Source organism: Artibeus jamaicensis, unplaced genomic scaffold (assembly GCF_021234435.1).
Source record: "Artibeus jamaicensis isolate MK-2021 breed Jamaican fruit bat unplaced genomic scaffold, CSHL_Jam_final contig_1284, whole genome shotgun sequence".
In the NCBI taxonomy this organism is placed as follows: Eukaryota; Metazoa; Chordata; class Mammalia; order Chiroptera; family Phyllostomidae; genus Artibeus; species Artibeus jamaicensis.
Window position 1 is genome coordinate 3,391,263 of NW_026521249.1, and position 22,690 is coordinate 3,413,952.

Here is a 22,690-nt window from a genome sequence, read left to right on the forward strand (position 1 = left end):
CTGAGGTTGGAGATTCCATCACCAGACAGGGCACATAAAAGAGGCAACCAATAAATGCATAAATAAGTGGAAAAACAAACTCATTTCTCTCTCTCTCTCAAATCAGTATTTAAAAAAACAATTTACCCCTTAAAGTATAGTTTAATAGTGTTTAGTATATTCACATATGTGCGACCATCACCACTATCAGTTTTAGAGCATTTTCATCGCCTCAAAAAGAAACCTTGAGGTGAAAGCAAATCAAGTTCCCATTAACAGGTAAATGGATAAATAAGATGTGCACATACAATGAAATGTTACTCGGCTTTAGAAAGGAACAAAATTCTGACACATGCTACAATATGGATGAATCTTGAAGACATTATGCTTTGTGAAGTAAGCCAGTCACAAAAGACAAATGCGTGAGTCCACTTTTGCGATCAAATTCATAGAAACATTAAGTAGAATGGTGGTTGCCTTGATCTTGGGAAAGAAGAATGCATAGTTACTGTTTAGTGGTCACAGTTTCAGTTTTGCAATATGAAAACAATTCTGGAAGGGGGTGGTAGTAATCATACAACTATGTAAATATTCAGTTGCACTGAATTGTAAGAGTTCTTTCTTCATGTATCCTGATACAAATCCCTCAGCAGGTGGATGACTTGCAAATGATGTTCTCCCATTTTGTGGGTTGTCTTTTTGAAATAGTTGAAATGGTAAATTATATATTATGTGTATATCACCACAATCAAAATTTTTAATGTGAATATACTGATGAATATAGAAACAGGAAACTATATTCCTTCTTTTTAAATTACTGTTTACTTTCAATATTATCTTCTATTGGTTTCAGGTGTACAGCATAGTGGTTAGGCAATCATATACTTTACAAAGTGTTCACCCCAATATTTTCAGTACCCATCTGGCACTATACGTATTGAAGAATTTGACTATATTCCCTGTGTAGTACTTTACATTCTTGTGACTGTTTTGTAACTATTAATATATACTTCTTAATCCCTTTACCTTTTTCCCCCAGTCCCGCAACCCCTCCCTTCTGGCAACCACCAGTCCAGTCTGTGTGCCTGAGTCTGTTTCAACGTCGTTTATTTATGTTGTTCTTTAGATTCCACATATAAGTGAAATTATATGGTATTTGTCTTTCTTCGGCTGACTTTTTTCACTGAACATAATACCCTGTAGGTGTATCCATCAGAAAGAAATTCTGTTTTCTTTAGCTATCAGTCTCTGATCCCAACCTCACTTCCACCATAAGCTCCCAGACAGTGATTTACCTCCTGTCTCTGTAGATTTCCCTATTACAACAGTTCATCTGAATGGAATAATATGTAGTGTTTTTCTGACTGGCTGGTTTTACTCAGTATGTTTTTAAGTTTCATCCATGTTGTAACATAAGTTTCATCAGTTGTTTGTTTCTTTATGTAGTTAAACAGTATTCCATAGTATGGCCATACCACTATTGTGTTTATCCATTTGTCAGTTGATGAACATTTAGGTTGTTTCCACCTCTTAACTCTTATGAATTGTACTACTAGAAACAAGTTTGTAAATTTTTGTGTGGACATATATTTTCATTTCTCTTAGGCATATACCTAGAAACAGAATCTCTGTGTCATATGGTAACTCAATCATTTGAGGAACTGTCTACTGTTTCCAAAGCAGCTATACCATTTTATACTTCCATAAACAATGCATGAGTGATCCAATTTCTCCACATTCTTGCCAACACTTTTTATAGGAATTTCTTAAAATTCCATTCTGGTGGGTGTGTTAGTGTTTGATTTTTATTTCCCTGATGACTAATGATACTTAGTATCTTTTTCTATGCTTATTAGGCATTTGTATATCTTCTTTGGAAAAACTGTTTCAGTATTTTGTGCAAGTTATTCGGTTATATGTCTTTACTATGGAATTGCAGGAGTTCTCCATATATTCAGAAACAAATTCCTTAGCAGATTTATGCATTGAAAATATGTTCTCCCATTTTGTGAGTTGTGTTTTTACTTTCTTGATTCAAGTCTTTTCAAGTGTAAAAGAATTTATCTTTGATGAAGTCCAGTTTACTTACTTATTTTTTGTTGCTTATGCTTTCAACATCAAAGACTTGATTACCAAACCCAAGATTACTAGGATCTTGTAACTTTTTATTTTTTTAATTATATTTCATTGATTATGCTATTACAGTTATCCCAGTTTTTTTCCCCTTTACCTCTTCCATCAAGCCCCACATAACTCCCCCAGGCAGTCCACAAAACACTGTTGATATCCATGGGTCATTTGTGTAAGGTCTTTGGCTACTCCATGTCCTACACTATACTTTACATCCCCTTGGCTATTCTGTAAGTATCTATTTGTACTTCTTAATCCCCTCACCTCTTCACCCACTCCCCTGTCTGATAACCGTGAAAACACTCGCTGTATACATGATTCTGTCTCTGTTCTTTTTGTTTGCTTTATTTTTCAGATTCAGTTTTTAATATGTGTTTATTGCTACTTTGTTGTTCATAGTTTTGATCTTTTCTTAAATAAGTCTCTTTAAAATTGAGTGTAGTAATGGCTTGGTGATAATGAACTCCTTTAGTTTTTTTCTTGACTGGGAAGTTCTTTATTCTAAAGATACTTGATTCTAAATGATATTTCTGCTGGGTAGAGCAGTCTTGGCTATGGGTCTATGTTTTTCATCACTTTTAATATTTCTTGTCAGTCCCTTTTACCCTGCAAAGTTTCTTTTGAGAATATAGCTGACAGTATTATGGGAGCTCCCTATAGATAACTGTTTTTCTCTTACTGCTTTAGAATCCTCTCTTCATCTTTAATCTTTGGTATTTATGGTGTGTCTTGGAGTGGGCCTCTTTGCATCCTTCTTGTTTGGAACTCTCTGTGCTTCCTGGACATGCATGTCTATTTCCTTCACCAAATTGGAGTTTTCTTTCACTATCTTTTCAAATAGATTTCCAATTTCTTCATTTCTCTTCTCCTTCTGGCACCCCTATGATGCGAACGTTAGAACGCTTAAAGTTGGCCCAGAGGCAGCCTACAACATCCTCGTGGGTTTGGTGGGGGTGGGTTTGGGGTTTTTTGTTTTGGGGGTTTTTTTTGGATTCTCTATTCTTCTTCTTGTTCTGATTGCTTATTTTATACTTCCTTAATGTTCCAGATCATTGATTTGATTACTGGCTTCATCTGCTCTACTGTTATTTCCCTCTGAGTTGCTTTTTATTTCAATTAGCATATCCTTCATTTCTGACTGGATCTTTTTTATACTGTTGAGGTCCTACTAAGTTCCCTGAGCATCCTTATAAGCAGTGTTTTGAACTCTGCATTTAGTAGACTGCTTATCTCCAGTTGTTTAGTTCTGTTTCTTTCATTTGGGCCATGTTTGTCTTCTTGTTTTGGTAGCTTCCCTATGTTTTTTTCTGTGTGTTAAGTAGAGCTACTATGACTCCCTGTCTTAGTAGTGTGGTCTAATGTAGTAGGTGTCTTGTACGGTCCTGTGGCACAGCCTCCCCTATCACCTTAGCTGCATATCCAAGTTGTGCCCTCCATGTTGGCTGAGTACACTCTCCTCTTGTAATTGAGCCTTGATTGCTGTCAGTAGGTCCATTGGAGGGATTTACCCAAGCTAGTCAGTCAGCTGCAAGTACTGGCTGTGACATCTGACTACTACCCTCAGCGCTTTGTAGAGGATCAGCTGTGCAAGGACAGGATGGTGGTACTCTGACGTGTTCTGTAGCCGTCCACTGGGTGTGCAGACTCTGGGGTTTCCCTGGTGGTGCAGGCCCAGGTCAGCCCCCACTTGTGTTCTGCTCTGGCCCACCCTGCATGAGCTATAAAGCAATCTGAGATGGCTTTTGCTTGTGCTGGGCTTGAAGGTTCCCAGGCAAAGAGAAATTGTGAATCTTGGCTGGCTGCTGCTAGTGCCAAGCCTGAGTCCACTTAGCAAGAGATCCAGGAGCTGGGGGCTCACTGAGGTGAGGCTGGCTGTTGCTTGTTTGGTAGGATTTAGGAAGTTGTGAAGCATGAGGCAAGACCAGACATTCATATGGAAGGGTCACGGTTAACAGTTTAGGTGGGCCTGTAAGTTGGATGGGATGGAGTCTCAGGAGATCTCCGGGGCAGGTCAAACAGTGTTAGCCAGGTTGCTGGAGTCTCCTACATGGCACCAGTCTGTGGGCTCTGTGGCTCTGTTGTGGGAGGGCTTAGAAAGGGACAATGGCCTCTGCTCACATTTCTGAGAGAAAATTGTGCCCCAGCTCCCACCTTGATGCTAGATACTTCAGTGCCTCCCCGTATGCCACTGGTGCCTTTCAAGCTGTTACCCTGGTGCTGGAGCTCAGATGGAATGAATCTGAGTAAGTCCATGTGTGGGTTCTTTAAGGGAGACTGCTTGAGACTCCAGAAGTATCTTCCCCTGATTCAATCCCTGCTGATTTTTACAGCCAGAAGTTATAGGGACTTATCTTCCTGGCACTGGAACCCATGGGCTATGGTGCCTGGTGTGGGGCTGGGATTCCTCACTCCAGAGTGTCCCTCCCTAATATTTATCCACCACACATGGGTAAAAGACATACCCATTCCCCATCTCCACCCCTCCTAGGTAGATGTGTTCTGTTTAATTCCGTAGTTGGCAGACTTTCATTCAAGTCAGTATCTGACAGTTCTGAATGATGGTTGTTCTGTAGTTTAGTTGTAATTGTAATGTGGTTGTGCAAAGAGGCAATTCATATTTACCTATGCCCCCATCTTGACTGGAAATCCCAAGTATTTCTTATGTTTTTACATATTTGTCCTGTAGAGTGTCCTATAGCGTAGATTTTCCTGATGGTGTCATCATAGTGTTGTTTAGTATGTCTTCCTGTATTCTCTGTAATTCAGTAGTTGGATCTAATGTGGTAATTTTAGTGTAAATACATGGTATATGAGTATAAAAAGTTACTAAAGGTAGATTAAATAATACTATATAAAAATACTTTATTTAGATGATAAAAAGACTGGAAACTAATAAGGTTTTATATATTAATTAAGATTTCTAATTACCTGAGAATTCTCAGAAAGAATTAATAATAGTATGATTAGAAATGATTTTTTCTGAAAAAAATTTCTTAAACAAGAAAACTTTCAAACATTTATTGTAACAAATTGCATATTAGACTCTCAGAGACATACTACAATAACTAAATACAGCAGTGAATTAGGGTTTTTTTGCTGACAGTCTTTTTTGTTTTTGTCAGTATATTAGAATACGTGAGGGTCATGTTCTATTGTTTTCTTTATTCTTAGATAGTACCTTTTAAGCAAAAAAAAAATATATTTTTGAGTATCGTCAAACTGCATTTTCTCTTTTCTAAAATAAAGCATAATGAGACCAAATAAGTTACCTTTCTATTGTGTAAAATTAGTGTTATTTATCTTTTTTTACAGTAATTATTTGAACAGCACAAAAGACATTTTAAAATAAGTTATACATGAGTAAGAGCAATCTAATTGGTTTTTTCCCTGGTTTTAAAAGATTGTTATTATTGCCATAAACATAAAGTAATTATCTAAAAGATAATGTATTTTTAACTCAGAGAAAAGAGTTAGATTTGATTTAATTTGTAGAACCGTTTGTTCAAGGTATCTTTACAGTCATCTCCATCTCAATGTGCAGTGTTTTTATGTGTGTTTATTTTCCCTGTAGTTCCTCAGTAGGTTACTTACAACATACAGGATCAGAACAAGTACAGTTTCCTCGAACTACTTCACCGTGCAATTCCCAGCAGCTTCAAAGCCACCAGTGTTCAGGTATGAACGATAACTAAACAAAAGCATAATGATATTTTCATTTAAGAAATAATTAAGTTCCTTAGGCACTTCTAGAAAAAGGTTTTCAACTTTTTCTGTGCTGAGATGTACCCAGGATATTTTGGGTACCATGCAGAATCAGAGTTGACGTTCTCTAGGATCCTTTCCTAGGTACTCGCTCATTACTCTTCAAGGTCTTCCTAAGTAATCCAACCACCTCCTAGGCTTCAACTACCACTCTTAGCCAACACCTTCTAAATCTTATTTCTGCTGAGACAAGACCATATAGCCAACTATCTACTGAATGAGTCCAAAGAACTTCGTGTTTCCAGCATTCCTTACCTCACCTACCTGGGAATTAAAGTTCAAAGTCATAATTAACTCTCTTTGTTCTTTCCTTTAGCATTCATGCTGTCACCATTTTCTCAAATGTGCCACATTCTTTCCTTTCCCACTGCTGCTACTTTTGATCAAATCTTTTCATATCTTATTTGCCATAATATCAAGTGGTTTTGCTTATTTTTTGTTTCCCCTACACCCAGCTTTTCTTCTCCCCAAAACACAAGCACATGTACAGACAGTTCAAAACTTATTGTCCTGAAACAGGAGTCTCTTCACGTCATGCCTTTGAATAAAAATATTTGTACAGATTCTCTATCTATATTCGAACAAGTATGCCTCCTGAGTATACTTACTTGCTCAATTCATATGCTTAGTTCACACAGAACTTTGTTTCCAGAATATATTACGCTTTTTTATGGCAAAAATACTTTCATACCTATTCTTCTCTCTGCCTGGAATGCCTGTCCACCACCCTCTGGTTGCCAAAATCCTGCTCATCCTTAAATTTTGACTTAAAAATTATGTCTTCTACAAAGGCTTCCCCAGTCCTTAAAATGCAGTTTGTTGCATCTTTTTCTCTGCCTCCCCAGTGTCTGAAACAATCCTTTATCATAATACCATATTTTATTGTAATGGTTTATTGACATTTTGTCTATGAGAAACAATAAATAAATATTAAGTAAATGACTAATAGTGGCTGCATCCTGCATGGATGGGGTGCTGTGGCTTACAAGGACTTTGAGATGTCCCTAAGCAGTAGGTCCTTTTATGGTTGTCTAGCCAGATCAGGTTGGTTCAGTTTCTGGAGAACTAGAAACTACCATGGTTACTGCAGTGCAGACTGTGGCCCTGTCAGCAGAGCACAGCATTCTGCCTTACCTGACACTGAAATGGTGAGTGGCAGGCAAAGTATATGCTTAATACTAGCGGTGTGGGTACACAAAAGAAATAATTCAGATAAGGAGATAGACATAAGTCTACTCATCTCTACTGTACAATTAGCAAAGTGTTTTGACATACATGTAATATCACAGCTCTTTAAAGTTGGTCAAGGAAGTCTTCCTGGCCTCCTTTTCCAAATGAGAAAACACAATCAAAGAGCTTACTTTCTCAGTCATAGGACATTTCAGGGTACTAAAATTGTGCTGTGCAAATTCCATTCCCATGTTCCAAACTTTTTCACTGCATGAAATTGATTTACTAGAAGATAACTTTTTTACTCTATGTCAAAGTTTCTGTAGGATAATTTTCCCAATTTTTCTTTGTATTTAGAAAGAAATGCCTGTTTTAAAATTAATTCACTTTAAAACTTCAGCACTTTTATAGATCATATCTTAATTGTGCTGCTCTCTACTAGTTTCTGCAATAGATAAGTGGACTATTCTAAGTAACTATAAACCTATTATTTTGAGGAGTGAGATATTTAGGTCTACAGAGTTTATCTTAATGCCTTTTCAAACACACAGTGCTTTAAGCAAGAAACAATAGGGTCTAAATCTGCCTTACATACAGAATAGTAAAATTTTGTTAAATATAAAATTATTGTCATTTGTTGTGGTGTATAAAGATACCAGCTGTTTGCTGAAGTATACTGATTGTGGTATCCTAATTCTGATTTTCAGCTGTGCCACCCCCACCACCTGGCGGAGGTATGGTGATGATGCAGCTTAACATACCAAACAATCCACAGTCTCGTGCCCACTCACCCCCACAGTGGAAACCAAACAAATATTACTGTGATCACCCGAGAGGACAGAAGTGTGTGGAATTTAGCAATGTAGAGAATATAGTTCAGGTAAGATGCTTAATTTTAAAACTTTAAGTATTTTAACCACAGAAAATTGACTTAAAAGGATTGACACTGAATTGAAAATTCAAACAGATTAGCAAAAAAGTTTGAATATTTTTTATATCCAGGCAATTTCTTTCAATATTTAAATATTGCTCTCACAGGTGTGGCTTAGTTGGGTATCATTCCACAAACCTAAAGGTCACAGGTTGAATTCCCAGTTGGGCACATTTGAGCAGCAGCCAGTTGATGTTTCTCTCTCACATCGATGTTGCCTTCCATCTCTTTCTCCCTTTCTTCCCCTCTCTCTAAAAATGAATAAAAGCCCTGGCTGGCGTAGCTCAGTGGATTGAGCGCGGGCCTGTGAACCAGAGTATCGCGGTTCGATTCCCAGTCAGGGCACATGCCTGGGTTGCAGGCCAGTTCCCAGCAGGGCACTCAAGAGAGCAACCACACATTGATGTTTCTCTCCCACTCTTTCTCCTTCCCTTCCCCTCTCTCTAAAAATAAGTAAATAAAATATTTTAAAAAAATAAAAATGAATAAAAATCTTTTTAAAAAGACTTAAATATTATTTCCCTTTTTATATTCAAGGTTTTTTTAATCGGAAGGTAAATTAGATCTCAAATTTGATAAAGAAAAAGAATTAAGCAATTATCTTACATTTGTTATATAAAACATTTTGTTGTAACCAGAAAGTTGATGAGGGAATGCTGTTTATCATAGAAGAAATTAATAGATGTAAAAGCAGTGGTAGAATTTAAAATCACCATTTTGGAATCCTATTAAAATAATGGACCCAGGAAAAATCAACAGCAAATGTCAGAAACATTAGGAAAAGGTTTTAGGGAGGGCTTTAAAATGGATAGATGAGACAGACACCACTTGAAGCAGCTAATCAATAGAAGCATCACTAGAAGTGGGTCAATCAAACATTATTTGTCTCCTGCTGCGTAGAGGAAATGCACAGTATCATATGATGTACTCTTGTCAAAAAAAAAATTAAAAACTAAACTTGAGTCTAATGGAGCCTCTAAGTCTACCTAGTAATTTACAGAAAATCCAGGAAGAAAAAATAACAACTTATATGGTATTATGTCCTTATTTTACCAGACAAATTGGCCCTGTTTCTTTAACAGATAAATGTCATTTTGAAGTGAAGACTGAGACTGTTATAGATTAAAAGAGACTCAAGATAATAAATGCAACATGTTGAACTTCCTTTCATACTGACCACTCAAAAGATGTTTTAGGACAAAAGGGGTTATTTAAATATGTTCATTTTTAGTGTGATAATGGTATTATTTTTTAATAGTTTTTATCTTTTAAAAATATTTATATACTCAAATATTTCTAAGTCAAATTCTGTGATATCTGAGACTTTAAATAATTCAGGGAGGAAAAAGCAGGAGAAATCACAATTGAAGTTGGATGATGGGTGGGTGGAAGTTTGTTATACTCATCTATCTACACCTTTATACACGTGAAAGTTAACAGAATTAAAAGGTTTTTGAAATATTTCTTAAAAGATAAACTGCACAAAAGTATTTACAATGCACATGACAAATCATGGCTTAATAAAAAGATCAAAGATCATTTATATTCTAGCTCATAAACTACATATAGCCAGTGGCCATTAAGCAAATCAAAATGTAAAAATATTTATCTATATAATTGGGAAAATTTAGGAAGACTACTAATTGTCAGTATGAAGAGATATGAGAATTGTCAGTATGTCAGAGATATGAAGTTGCACAGTATATTCTTGGTGTACTGTAAATTACTACGCAACTCTTTTTTGGGGTGCAGTTTAGTGACTTTTTATTTAAATGTGAAAGGTACATAGCTTTTGATCCACAAATTCACTTGTATGATTTTTTTTGTCCAGTAAATATTGCGGAACAAGTGTACAAAAATATATGTACAAGGATATTTCTTTCTCCCCTGTTACAACATTGAAAAACTGAGAATAGTCTTGATATTTAGCACAAGCTCCAGTAAAGCCCTGTGAGAAGACCTTAAAGTTAGGTCTTAGTCTGATCCTTGACACAGAGACAGCCTGCAGCAATCTATAGAGAAAAACAATAACAAAAACATCCCAGCAAATCCTGAGAAAGTAGAAGAATCTGATTTCCACTCTTACTACATTATCAGACTGTAATATCCAGTTTTAAACAAAGCACAAGGAATACAAAGAAAATGGGAAATTATGATGGCCTGTTCAAAGGGGAAAAAAATCAACAGAAATTGTTCCTGAAAAAGACCTAATGGCAGATCTCTTAGACAAAGACTTTAAAACAACTGTCTGAAAGATGCTCAAAGAAGTAAAGGACGGTATGGAGAAAGAAAATAACGTATGAACAAAATAAAAATATCAGTAAGGAGGTAGTAGAACATCTAAAAAGAAACCAAAAATACTCATAAATTCTGGAGTAGAAAATGCCATAATTAAAATGAAAAATTAATCACTAGAGAAACTTACTGGCAGATCTGAGCAAGCAAAAGAAGAATCAAAGTACTTAAAAATAGGACAATGGAAAGTATTAAGTCAGAGGAACAGACAGAAAAAAAGGGATAAAGAAAAGTAAACAAAGCCTAAGGGACCTCTGTGGACCAACATTCATACTGTGGGCTTCCTACAAGGAAAAGAGAATATATGTAATAATAATGGCTTAAAACTTCCCAAGTTTGATAAAAAGACATGAATATAAATGTCAAGCAGCTCCACAGACTCTTAAGATGAACTCAGAGACCTACACTGAGACACATTATAATCAGTCTTTCAAAAGACAATATTAAAAACAGCAAGATAGAAGTGACTCATCATATACATAGATCCTCAGAAAGATTATCAGCAGATTTCTCATTAGAATTTTGGGGGGCTTGAGGCAGCAGGTCCATATATTCAAAGTGCTAAAAGAAGAAAAACTGTTATCCAAGATCCTTGATCTGGCAAAACTGTCTGTCCTTCAGAAGTAAGGAGAAATTATGAATTCCCAGGTAAATGGAAGCTGTGCCCTGCCCTTTAAAAAATTCTCAAAAGGGTTCTGCAGAGTGAAGTGAAAGGACTTTAGAGAGTAACACAAAGCCATAAGAAGAAATAAAGCTCTCAGTTAAGTTAAATACATGGACAATTATAAAAGCTAATAGTTTTACACCAATGGTTTTGTAACTCTACTTTTTGCTTTTGTACATAATTTAAGAGATTCATATTTTTAATTACCTAAAAGGCAGTGTTTTTGTAACTTTGATTTGTAACTCCACATTTTGTTTTCTATGTAATTTAACAGATGAATGCATTTACTAGAATTACTAGTTTGTTTTAGGTCACATAGTGTATAAAGATGTAGTTTTATGATACCAGCAACCAAAAGGAGTGATGACAACTGTAAAGGACAGATTTTTGTATGTTAGTGAAGTTAAACAGTTGTAAATTAGAGTATTACAACTTCAGGATGTTGTGTGTAATCCCCAGGCTAACCACAAAGAAAAAAAATCTATGGACTATTTACAAAAGGAAATGAGAAAGGAATTTAAACATTTTACTACAAAAAAAATCAAGTAAACACACAAGACAGTAATGCAGGAAATGAGAATCAAAAAGCCATCAGGCATTTAGAAAAATAATGCCCAAATAAAAGTAAGTCCCTCTATCAGTAATTATCTTAAATGTAAATGGATTAAACTCCAATCAAAAGACAAAGATAAACTTTAGATCAAAGCAGTTTGCAAGATACAAAGGACATTGTATACTAGTAAAAGTTTCAATACATCAACAAGATATAGCAAATATAAAAATGCACCTACTAATAGACTATCAAAATACATGAACCAAAAACTTACACAATTGAAGGGAGAAATAACCAGTTCTAAACTAATATTTGGACATTTGAAAACTCTACTCTCAAAAATGGATAGAACAACCAAACAGAAGATAAGTTAGGAAATAAAGAGCATAGTAAACCAATTAGATCTAACAAACATACAGAGCACTCTACTGGACAACAACAGCATACACATTTTTCTCAGGTGCACATGGGACATTTTCTAGGATAGACTACATGTTAAGCCACATAGTAAATCTCAATAGATTTTAAAAGGTAGATATCATACAAAGTATCTTCTCCCAGTCAGCATCATACTGTCAGTCCTACCCAGAGGAGTTAGGAAAAAGAAATAGAAAACATCCAAATTGGAAAGAGGGAAGTAAAATAATCTCTGTTTAGAAAGATGATTTCCCCACAAGATACAAGTATAACTAGAAAGGAAAAAATAGTAACTTGACAGTGGGGAAACCAAGAACACAGCACCTTAACCCAGCCATTGAAGTAAAGATCACCAACACTGTGATGACAAGTGGGCAGCATGTTCCCTCGCATAAAATGGACTGAGGACACAGCATCCCTTCTTTGCTATTCCTTCACCAAATGTATATCATGAACATATTGATTAGAAAACAGAAACCCAAAAATGAGGAGCACTTCACAGAATAACTGATCTTTAAAATGACTTTCAGAAACGTCAGTCATGAAAGGGAAGACTGAGGCTCTGTTCCAGATTAAAAATCAGAGACATGACAACTAAACGCAACATTTCATTCTAGATTGGATTCTGAACTAGTTGGGTTTTTCTTTTTTCTTTCTTTTTTTTTTTTTTTTTTTTTGGTTATAAAGTACATTTGTGGAATAATTGGTAAAATTTTAATAAACTTGCATATTATATAATACTACTGTGTTTTTGATTGCCTGATTTTGACAATTATACTGTAGTTATTTATATAAGAAAATTTTTTTGTTTTAGCAAATAGACAAATGATTTCAGGATAGAGTGGTATTATGTGCAACTCGTTCTCTAATAGTTCAGAAAATAATAAGAGATAAATCCAGTATAATAAAATATTAACATTTGAGAAATCTGTGAATTCTTTGTACTGTTTTTGCAACTGTTCTTCATGGATGAATTGTTTAAGAATGAAATGTTAAACAGTTAATGTAAACAAAGAATGAGATTGATGTAAATATTCTCTCATTGAAAGGTACCTACAATATTCTAGGTACAAAAGCAAGAGTCAAAAGTTGGATGTGCAATGTTTCCATTTTGTAAAACATGGATGCATATGCATAGAAATAATCTGTTATTAGTGTTTATCATTAGGAGTGGGAAATTATAAATTTATATAATATTTTAATTTTTATAACAAGTATACATTGCAGTAATAAAACAAGTACATATTTATAATAAAAAATAATAAAAATTTTTCTCCAAAGGAAATTTGAAAAAGCCTGACTAAATCCTGACCTATTTTCTTGATAAAATTACAGCACAGCCCTCAACTCGGTAGTCCCATTATTTCACCAGCTCAGTCGCCAGCACCAGCTCAGCTATCCACCCTGAAAACGGTTCGTCCGTGTGGACCACCACTTTCCATCATACCCCAGTTTTCTAGACCTTTTATCCCTGGGCAAGGTAAGTGTGCATGAAACTCTTCACAGCCTCAGAGAATTTTAAGACATCACTGTCAATAACTTTGTGATTTACCTTGCTACTGCCACCTTTTAGTTTCCCACAGGACTACATTTTCACCTCTATCTAGGCCTATGTGTTTATTACCATAAACTCTCCTGACCTTAATGTTTCATCACTAATTAATATTTATGAATTACTTACATTTAGTAGTTACTTATAGGACAAAATTAAATGGTTTTAACTTAATTACTCTCTGACTCCATCTCTTCATATAATAAGAATTTCTATATTTGTTTTATATTTCTAATTTCTATATTAGAGTAATATATCAAGTTTATTCAAAAAAAATGTACACAACAAACATTTATTGAGGACTTAATATGTCCCTAATGTACAAGAATCAATAAGATGATGTCTTTTTTAAAACATGTTTTTTACACCCTGGCTGATATAGCTCAGTGGGTATAGTTCAGTGGATTGAGCACAGACTGCAAACCAAAGGGTGGCTGGTTCGTTGCCCAGGCAGGGCACATACCTGGGTTGCTTGCCAGGTCCCCTGTAAAGGGCGGGTGAGAGGCAACCTATTTATTTTTTAGAAAGACAAGAAGGGCCCTGGCTGGTGTAGCTCAGTGGATTGAGCACAGGTCTGCGAACCAGAGGATCACGGTTCAATTCCCAGTCGGGGCACATGCCTGGGTTGCAAGCCAGTTCCCAGCAGGGGACGCACTAGAGGCAACCATACATTGATGTTTCTCTCCCTCTCTCCTTCCCCTCTAAAGATAAATAAATAAATAAATGTTTTTTTTAAAAAAGAGAAAGACAGGAAGGGAGGGAGAAATAGAGGGAGACAACCATCAGTTGGTTACCTCTCTTACACCCTCAGCTGTGGACCTGGCCCACAACCCAGGCATGTGCCCTGACTCAGAATCGAACTGGCAACCTTTTGGTTTGCAGTCCAGCATTCAATCTGCTGAGCCACACCAGCCAGAGCTGAGATGAAGTCTTTATCCTCATCAACCCTCAGTCTAGTTGGAGGAACAGACACACAAGCAATTATTATAAAATAATATGGAAACTGCCCTGGCTGCTGTGGCTCAATGGATTGAGCAACTGACCTGTGAACCTAGAGGTCACCGGTTTGATTTCCAGTCAGGCCACACACCTCTGTTGCTGTCCAGGTCCTCAATTTTGGGTGAGCAGAAGATGGCCAATCCATGTATGTCTCACACATTAATGTTTCTCTCCCTCCCCCTCTCTCTAAAAGTAAATAAATAAAATCTTTTAAATAATATGGAAATCATTAATTTTATTTCCTGGAATTTATTGTAAGGATAAATGTTACACAATCAATGCAAAAACCAATTTATTCAAAGAAGTTTTGTGGTGGTGAATTTATCTTTTTAATTTTATTTTTTATTATATTTTATTGTTTATACTATTACAGTTGTCCCCACTTTTTTCCTCTTTGCCTACCTCTACCTTACCACTGCCCCCCCTATCTCAGACAGTCCCCACACCATTGTTTGTGTCCATGGGTCATGCATATATGTTCTTTGACTAATCCCTTCCCTTCTTTCATTCAGTCTCCCCCATTCCCCAATAACTGTCTGTCTGTTCCATGTGTCCGTGCCTCTGTTTCTATTTTTTCATTAGTTTATTTTGTTCATTAGATTCCACATATAAGTGAGATAATATGGTATTTGTCTTTCAATGACTGGCTTATTTCACTCAGCATAAGAGTCTCCGGGCCCATCAGTACCGGTTAATTAGATTATATCCATATAAACTGTCCCAAAAAGGAAAATGTCAAAACAACTTAAATGTCCATCAGTAAGGATTAATTAGATTATAGTATATCCATAGAAGGAATACTATACAGTTACCTAAAAATCATGTTTTACATGTTTAGAGTATTGTGAATTTTTTAAAAAAATAAGTTACATGGACATTTCAAAAAAGAAAACATCCAATAAGCTTTTGAAAAGATGTTCAACATCATTATTCATGGGGGAAAGCAGTATTAAAATCTGAATGAAATATCACTTGGCCCCTACCAGAATGGCTATAATCAAAAAGACAAACAACACTGAATATTGGTGAAGATACAGAGCAACTGAAATTCTCACACATTGGTGTAGGAGTATAAAATGATCAAAACCACTTTGAGAAAAGATTTGACAGTTTCTTACAATGTAGCTATTGCACTCCTAGGTATTTACCCAAGAGAAGTGAAAACGTGTCTATGTAGACTTGTACAAGAACATTTATAGCTATCTGTAATAGCCCAAACTGGACAGACCCAGATGTCCACCAGCGGAGACTAGATGAACAGATTGTAGTGTATCTTTACAGTGGGGTACTGCTCAACAATGACAGTGAGCAAAGCGAATTACTCACGTGCAACAACATGGAAGAAGCTCAGTTATATTAAGCAAAAAAGCTAACCAGACACACAAAAAAGACATACTATATGATTGTAATTATATGAGATCCAACTACAGGCAAACTAAACTATGATGTTAGAAATCAAATAATGATATGGGTGGGATATGGAGTTCACTGGAAATGAGCTTGAGAGAACTTTTCAGGAAATGGAACTGTTTTTGTTTTTTCTTTTTTTAGGTCATGATTACATGGACTTTTACTAAAGATGTATGTTCTCAATTTTTTAAAAAGTTATAAAATACATATACATGTGTGAGTCCACATGTACAACAAAGACTGAAAAGAAACACACCAAAATGTTAAAAATGATTGAATTACTAAGGTGGTTTTTATTTTCTTTTTTATAATACTCTATTTCCAGATTTTCTACAAAACCAATTACTTTAATCTAGAAAAATAAAGCATGTTATAAGAATTAAATTGAAACAACTTGTGGGTGGAAACTATGTGACAATATGGTAATATCAAGATGTCCGGTCTACCATGAATGCCCCAAGAAGAGCACATAGCATGGCCTGTAAGGAGGGGTCTTCGGTTACAGCTGGCTACAGTTTCATCTCCATATTTGAAAAGAATACTGCTCTGTTGGCCTGAACTTAACTCTGACTTCATTGCAGCTGTTTCTTATACATCTTCACAATTCACATGTGCATGTCTGATCTCAGTGCTAAGCCTCTGTCATATCTGCCCTTCAAGTAGTGCTTGGGAAGAAGCAAGTATGTCATGGGTGTGTTCTGCCAGGGAGCGCACCTTCACAGTGATCATTAGCACAGAGCACCATAGAGTGGTAGAAGTGCACACCGTGCTTCTCTCTATTATGGAGGTCTCAGGAGAAAGGGGATGTATCACTTCCTGAAGATGCTTTCTAGCACCTACCTATAACCCTCTTTCAAACACAGAATGTGCTAAATTTAGGGACTTGTGGTTGAAATAAAATGAAAATATAACAAATGAAAGCATTCTTCTCCAGGACAAGTTTTTTGCAGTCAGCATTTATTAAGCCCCTTTCATGTGATGACTTTAGGAATTCGCGAGTAAAAGAAAATAATTGGAGGATCTTCATCCTGATTACCCCATACTTGTTGATTTCTAAAGAGGATACTTGCTCATGAATAACACGGGAACTGTGTCACTCTGGCCCTGGCTGCATGGCTCAGTTGGTTAGAGTCCCTCCCATACACCAAAATGTTGTGGGTTCAATTTCCAGTCAGGGCACATATCTAGGTTGCGGGTTCAGTATTCATTCAGGGGGTGTACGGGAAGCACCCAATCAGTGTTTCTCACATCACTGTTTTCTCTCTTTCTCCCCCGCCCCACCTCTCCCTCCCCCTCCTCTCTTCAAAATCAATAAACATCCTCAGGTGAGGATTAAAACAATAAAATGATTTTTTTAAAGAACTGTGCCACTCTTTATAAGCTAGTCAAAATTACAAACTTTTATTTAAAGAGAGCTTACAATGTAAATTTATACCTATTGATTAAGACTAAAAATGTATGTGTATATGTAAATATATACATGCTTATGTTTATAGTAGTTAATAGTGAATTCGGGGAGCTAGGAATCTTAATGTTTTTTCAGGGTCTTTTTTTTCCCCTGAAATGTAAGTTACGTTAATTTTTAATCCTCAGAGAAAATGTGGATTTTAGTATCTCGAGTGGTTAGAGAGGGTATTATAGTTATTTTGGTGGCTTTCGTATGAATGTTAAGGTATATAGAGAAGTTTCTCTTCACCTTATCCCCTGTCAACCCAGGTCCCACCACATACCTGCCTTCATAACCACTGTTACTAGTCCTTAGTCTTTTAAGAAGTTTACCCCAGCTCTTTAAGGGATATTTGAAACTTTTAATTATTTTAAAAAATATGTCAATACCTACTCAACAGAGTCAATGTAGTAAACTCTAGGAAGAACTTATAACTTAGTAGAGAAAAATGTAAAATTGTTTCTGTTGACTTTTAGGAGATGCTAGATATCCATTACTTGGCCAACCACTGCAGTACAATCCTCCTGCTGTTCTGCACGGACACATTCCAGCCCAACAGGTGAGGAGGCCAGCCGCCTGACCAGCTAGACTGTGCTGGCAGAACATCACACTTCTGTTGCTGTGGGTGGGCTGCTCTGGGCCCTCCTGTTGGCGCTGCTCCGGGAGACCTCTGTGCCTCACCAGTCAATTTCTCACTGTTGTCACTGACCCCACCAAGAGCGGAGCAAGGGAGAAGGTGGAGACTGCTTGGCTGAGCAAGGAAGTCTCAGTTGTGCTCTCCAAAAATAGGTGGTGGCTGGGCGTTAGGGTACCCTTGCTTATGAAAGACCAGCAAGTGACTGGTCATAATATGGGATAGGAGTGCCATTGCTGCAGAGGCAGAATTCAAAAGGCCTGGGATTGACGTTTTTCTGCTGAAACACAAAACCCAGACTGAGTATGGTTAGGTGTTAAGTGTTTCAATATTTCAAGCACGTTTTTCAGAATTATTAACCCTGTTTCTCATCTGACTGGGTTTTCAGGGTCAGTCTGGCAACAGGCATGGAAACCGAGGAAGGAAACAAGCTAAAAAAGCTGCGTCCACTGACTTTGGTGCAGGAGAAGCAGGTGTGTCCCAGAGCGGCAACTCGACAGGGTTCTACCAACTGTTGACCAGTTCATCAGTCTTTAAATCTATACCATGGCACAGAAGTGCGTTTTCCTTCTAGAGTCCTGCAAAAAGTCGTAGAAAATTATGCCATCTATAATGTAGGGTGCTTGGATATGTTCTTGTAACGCTATTTCATTTCAGGTTTGAGCGCATAGTAAGATACAGGTTGGGTTTAGGAGGGCTGAAGGCACCAAAGGGAAAAGATACAGGAATAGGTAGATTGAAATTCTGTGCCCCTATTCTTTAAGAAAGGAAGTAGTCCTTACACCCGTACAGAGGTGGTCTGAATGAAGAAATATACCACCTTTCTGTGGCAAAGTGCTTTCAAGTATTTACTTGAACTTTCTACTCACCTCCTTGGGGTGGTTATACAGTGGGAACATGAACTTTAGGAAACTCCCCCAAATCACTTGCCTTACCTTGGCCAGTGCAGCTCAGTTGGTTGGAGCATTATCCCATAACCAAAAGGTTGAGGGTTCAATCCCCAGTCAGGGAACATACAGGAGGGCAACCAATTGACATTTCTTACATCAGTGTTCCTCTCTGTCCCTTTTTGTCTCCCTAAAAGCAAAGAAAAAATGTCCTCAGGTGAGGATTAAAAAAAATTAAATTAAAAAAATTTTTAAATCACACGCTTTATTTAGAGAAGCTGCTGTATGATGCTGTCTTTTGAATGTGTACCTGTCAGGCAAGGCTGAAATAGACAGTTTATTACCATTGGCTCTACACCCCTTGCTAGGGGATAAGAATGATTTAAAAGATGGCCATAACAATTATAATTTTGTGGATTTGAATGGTTTTAGAAAATTTTGTTCATTTTCTACATCATAGTTGGTTCTACAGTACTTTTTGGTCCCTCTTCAGTAACAGGGAATATTAATTCTACACCTTTTCATTCTAGTTATTGGGAAAGTCTTGGAAATTACTGAACTACCCGATGGAATAACTCGCATGGAAGCTGAGAAGCTTTTTGGGGAACTCTTTAAAATTGGCGCCAAGATACGGTGGCTGCGGGACCCCCAGTCCCAGCCACGTCGTCACCCCCTCTGCTGTGGCAGCGGGGACAACACTGTCAATTCTGAACACTCTAAACCCAGTGACTTGGCCTCCACATACACTGTCTTAGCCACATTCCCTTCCATTTCAGCTGCGCAGAATGCATTGAAGAAACAAATTAACTCAGTTAACAAATTTAAACTGAGAACAAGCAAGAAGCACTATGACTTTCATGTTTTGGAAAGGGCAAGTTCTCAGTAACAGAGCCACCTTGGACCCTTGGCCTTTATGATTCCCCTGTCTTCTCTCATCTTTAATTGGCTTGGTACTTGGAGCTTCTGTTAATATGATAGAGATTCCTAGGATATGTGGTCATGGCGTAACAGCTTTTAAAGACAGGCCAATGTTCCAGCAAAGGGGGGAGTATACACACTCACCCCAAATGACTGTAGGAATCCACATCAGAATGATACAGAGTTAGCAGCTTTCTCTGAGGAAATGCTGTTTAAATGCCTCCTAACTTTTATAGTTATTTTGTTTTATATTTCTGAATTCTTGTATCAGATCCAAAGCTCTATTGTACAGCAAATTCTTCTTCAAAATTATTACAATCAGTTGCAACCTGTATTTCATTTTTTGCAGCCAGCACAGTGTGATCCAACATAAAATTTGGGGGGAAAAGAATACAGGAGTAGAATAACCAAGTCAGAACCATGTGCTGTCCTTTCAAGGGGCTGAAGGGTGACCAAGGAGAGCCCACAAATAGATTACTCTTCCCCTGTGTCTCTGAACACAGAAAATTTCCAAAAAATACAGAATTCCTTCATTGGGTCCTTTCCTCATTTGTTTAGGCAGTATGACCATTTAGTGTAAATTAAATTATGTTATCTTTAAGGCCTCTTAATCAAACCACTTAGACTCAAAGGGGAATAGGAATCATTCTAGGCAGGAAAATACTTCCACATTTTTTTAATGTCCTTCTGATAACTAAATGCCACTGTTTGCATTTCCCTCCTTGTGGCTGTTTGGTCACCTAAGTACATGCATTTGATGAGTGCTGGAAACTTAGGCAGTTTAAAATTTGTTATTGTTTGCAGCAGATCACTGGACATCAAAGATTCATTGCGCTTATGAACAAGGAACCTTTTTTTCAATTTCTGTGTAATTTGAAAGGCTGTACAATGTGTGCTGATACAAGCCTTTTTCAGTTCAAGAGAATAAATGTTTACAAATATATATCCACTTTGTCTTTTGTAAATTAAAATCACTTTTTTTAATGACTGTCAGTATTAAGGACTTAACCTGCCCTATAGATTTCAGTTTTAAACTTAAGATGAAGACAGTAAACCCTTCATCTGGTTTTTTTCTTTCTTTCTTTCTATATTTATTTATATATTTATTTGTTTTTAATTCAATTTATTGGGGTGACATTGGTTAATAAAATTATATAGGTTTCAGGGGTACAATTCAATAATACCTCATCTGTATATTGTATTGTGTAGTAAACCCCTCATCTTACAAATGTTTTGCAAAGCATCACTTTCTCTGTGGTAGTGATTCCCATGGGTATGATTCATGTCATTTTGTTCTCATAAAGTTAATACCAATTAACTGTAGACAGTTTTGGGTATGAACATACTTACATAACTAAAAACAGAACATTGTTTGCTTAGATAAAGAATTTGTGTTTTTAGCCAATATATTGATCACCTTATTAATTGTCCAGTTTAGCTCAAATGGTATATAGGAACTTCCCCCATTTGTTAGCCAAGCAAGGTGCTGGGAACCTCAAAAGATGGAAGGGTCTGCCATATGTAACTTGCCTAAAGGTTGGCTGGCTTCTCGCTCAGAGTAGGAGCAACTCAGGAGCCGCAGGTACTAGCATGCCCGTGCAGATGTTCACTCCCTGCAGAGCATTTGCAAAGTCACACTTGGTCCCTGGGAATCCCAGGCCTCCCCACAAGCTTGTGCATCCCGATTATGAATGTTGTACCCTCCAGGGGCATAGTTGGCGCTGCCTTTGAACTATGTCAGATTAAGAAGCCATACACAGAAGAATAAGTAAGCACTATAAAAATAATTCTCAAGGCCTATTGAATTTTTATTATTTTTGACTGTAGAGAGTCAAAGATCTAGAGAATACATAATTGGGGCCAGCACTGCTACAAGAATTAATCATACATGGAGGTAAGAGACAAAAAATATAACTGGTTTATTTCAGTTCCCTGAATATTTTCTTTAACTCCTACAGCAGGAATTCTAGTGAACCTAAGTGGAGGTTTTGTTGTTTTTTTTTAAGTTGAGGAATAATCGACATAGCATTGTGTTTGTTTCAGTTGCACAACATAATGATTTGATTGGATATTTGTATATATTGTAAAATGAATACCACAATAAGTCTAGTTAATATCCATCACCTCACATAGTTAATGAAGTTTCTTTTCTTGTGCTGAGAACTTCTAAGATCTACTTAGCAACTTTCAAATATACAATATTAACTGTAGTCATCATGCTGTACATTAAAACCTAAATTTTTGCTTTAGATCCTTGGTTTACCCTGTAAGAGTTGAAGACTGCTCAGAAGAAGATAAATCGGTGCTACCAAGTCAGCGTTCAGCCACCACTGTACCCCACATTCCCTGATAATCACATGGGAATACTTACGAAATTGCCAAGACATCCTGCATACACAAATTACAAAAACAATTCACCCATTGCCTAGACTATTTCACTCTGGTCTCATTAAAGAATCCGACTTTACCTATAGAAACAATGGTGGAGGGAGAAAGCATTTAAGATGTAATTTGACCTAGACTTTAAATCTTCCCTAGAATAGCTTCCAATGTCCCAGAGCCCTGACTGGTTTTTCCCAAAGCACTGATCATAATTAGGGACAGACAGTCCTTATACAAGTGGGCTGTTCTCACCTGTGCCCATACCGGGTGGGGCAAACAGGTTTACAGTTTTGAGTACAAGAAAGTTTGTTTTTCTATTGTATTATTTTCCATATGAACAACTGTACACCTGCTTTTGCCCCACCCTGTATTAGCAGTTCCAGCAGCCCCTTCTTTGGGAATGACAGAAATCACACATTTCTGCTACTTTATATACTAGGAAGCTGAGAATGGCTTACAGTTTTTACACCCTTAGTCCATGAGGGACATGGACATGTTGGGTGTGTTTGTGAGTCCAGAGCATAGTAGTCTGTCATGATGCTAACAGTCATTAGAAATAA

The 22,690-nt window shown here is 36.8% G+C and overlaps 1 protein-coding gene across 13 annotated transcripts in view; it reads left to right on the forward strand.

The window, feature by feature from the left end:
* R3HDM1 (R3H domain containing 1) overlaps positions 1–20,716 on the forward strand; it is a 220,387-nt gene extending 199,671 nt beyond the window's left edge. For 4 of the 13 annotated variants that reach the window (XM_053666930.1, XM_053666921.1, XM_053666926.1 and 1 more), the window contains 6 exons: positions 5,681–5,784; positions 7,749–7,921; positions 13,237–13,381; positions 17,786–17,868; positions 18,332–18,416; positions 19,361–20,716. In XM_053666930.1, the coding sequence (XP_053522905.1) occupies positions 5,681–5,784; positions 7,749–7,921; positions 13,237–13,381; positions 17,786–17,868; positions 18,332–18,416; positions 19,361–19,716 (946 nt within the window). In that variant the 3' untranslated portion in view covers positions 19,717–20,716. The remainder of the gene's footprint in view (positions 1–5,680; positions 5,785–7,748; positions 7,922–13,236; positions 13,382–17,785; positions 17,869–18,331; positions 18,417–19,360) is intronic. The other 9 variants (XM_053666944.1, XM_053666941.1, XM_053666949.1 and 6 more) reach the window with 5 other exon arrangements.
* Positions 20,717–22,690: the final 1,974 nt, after the last annotated feature.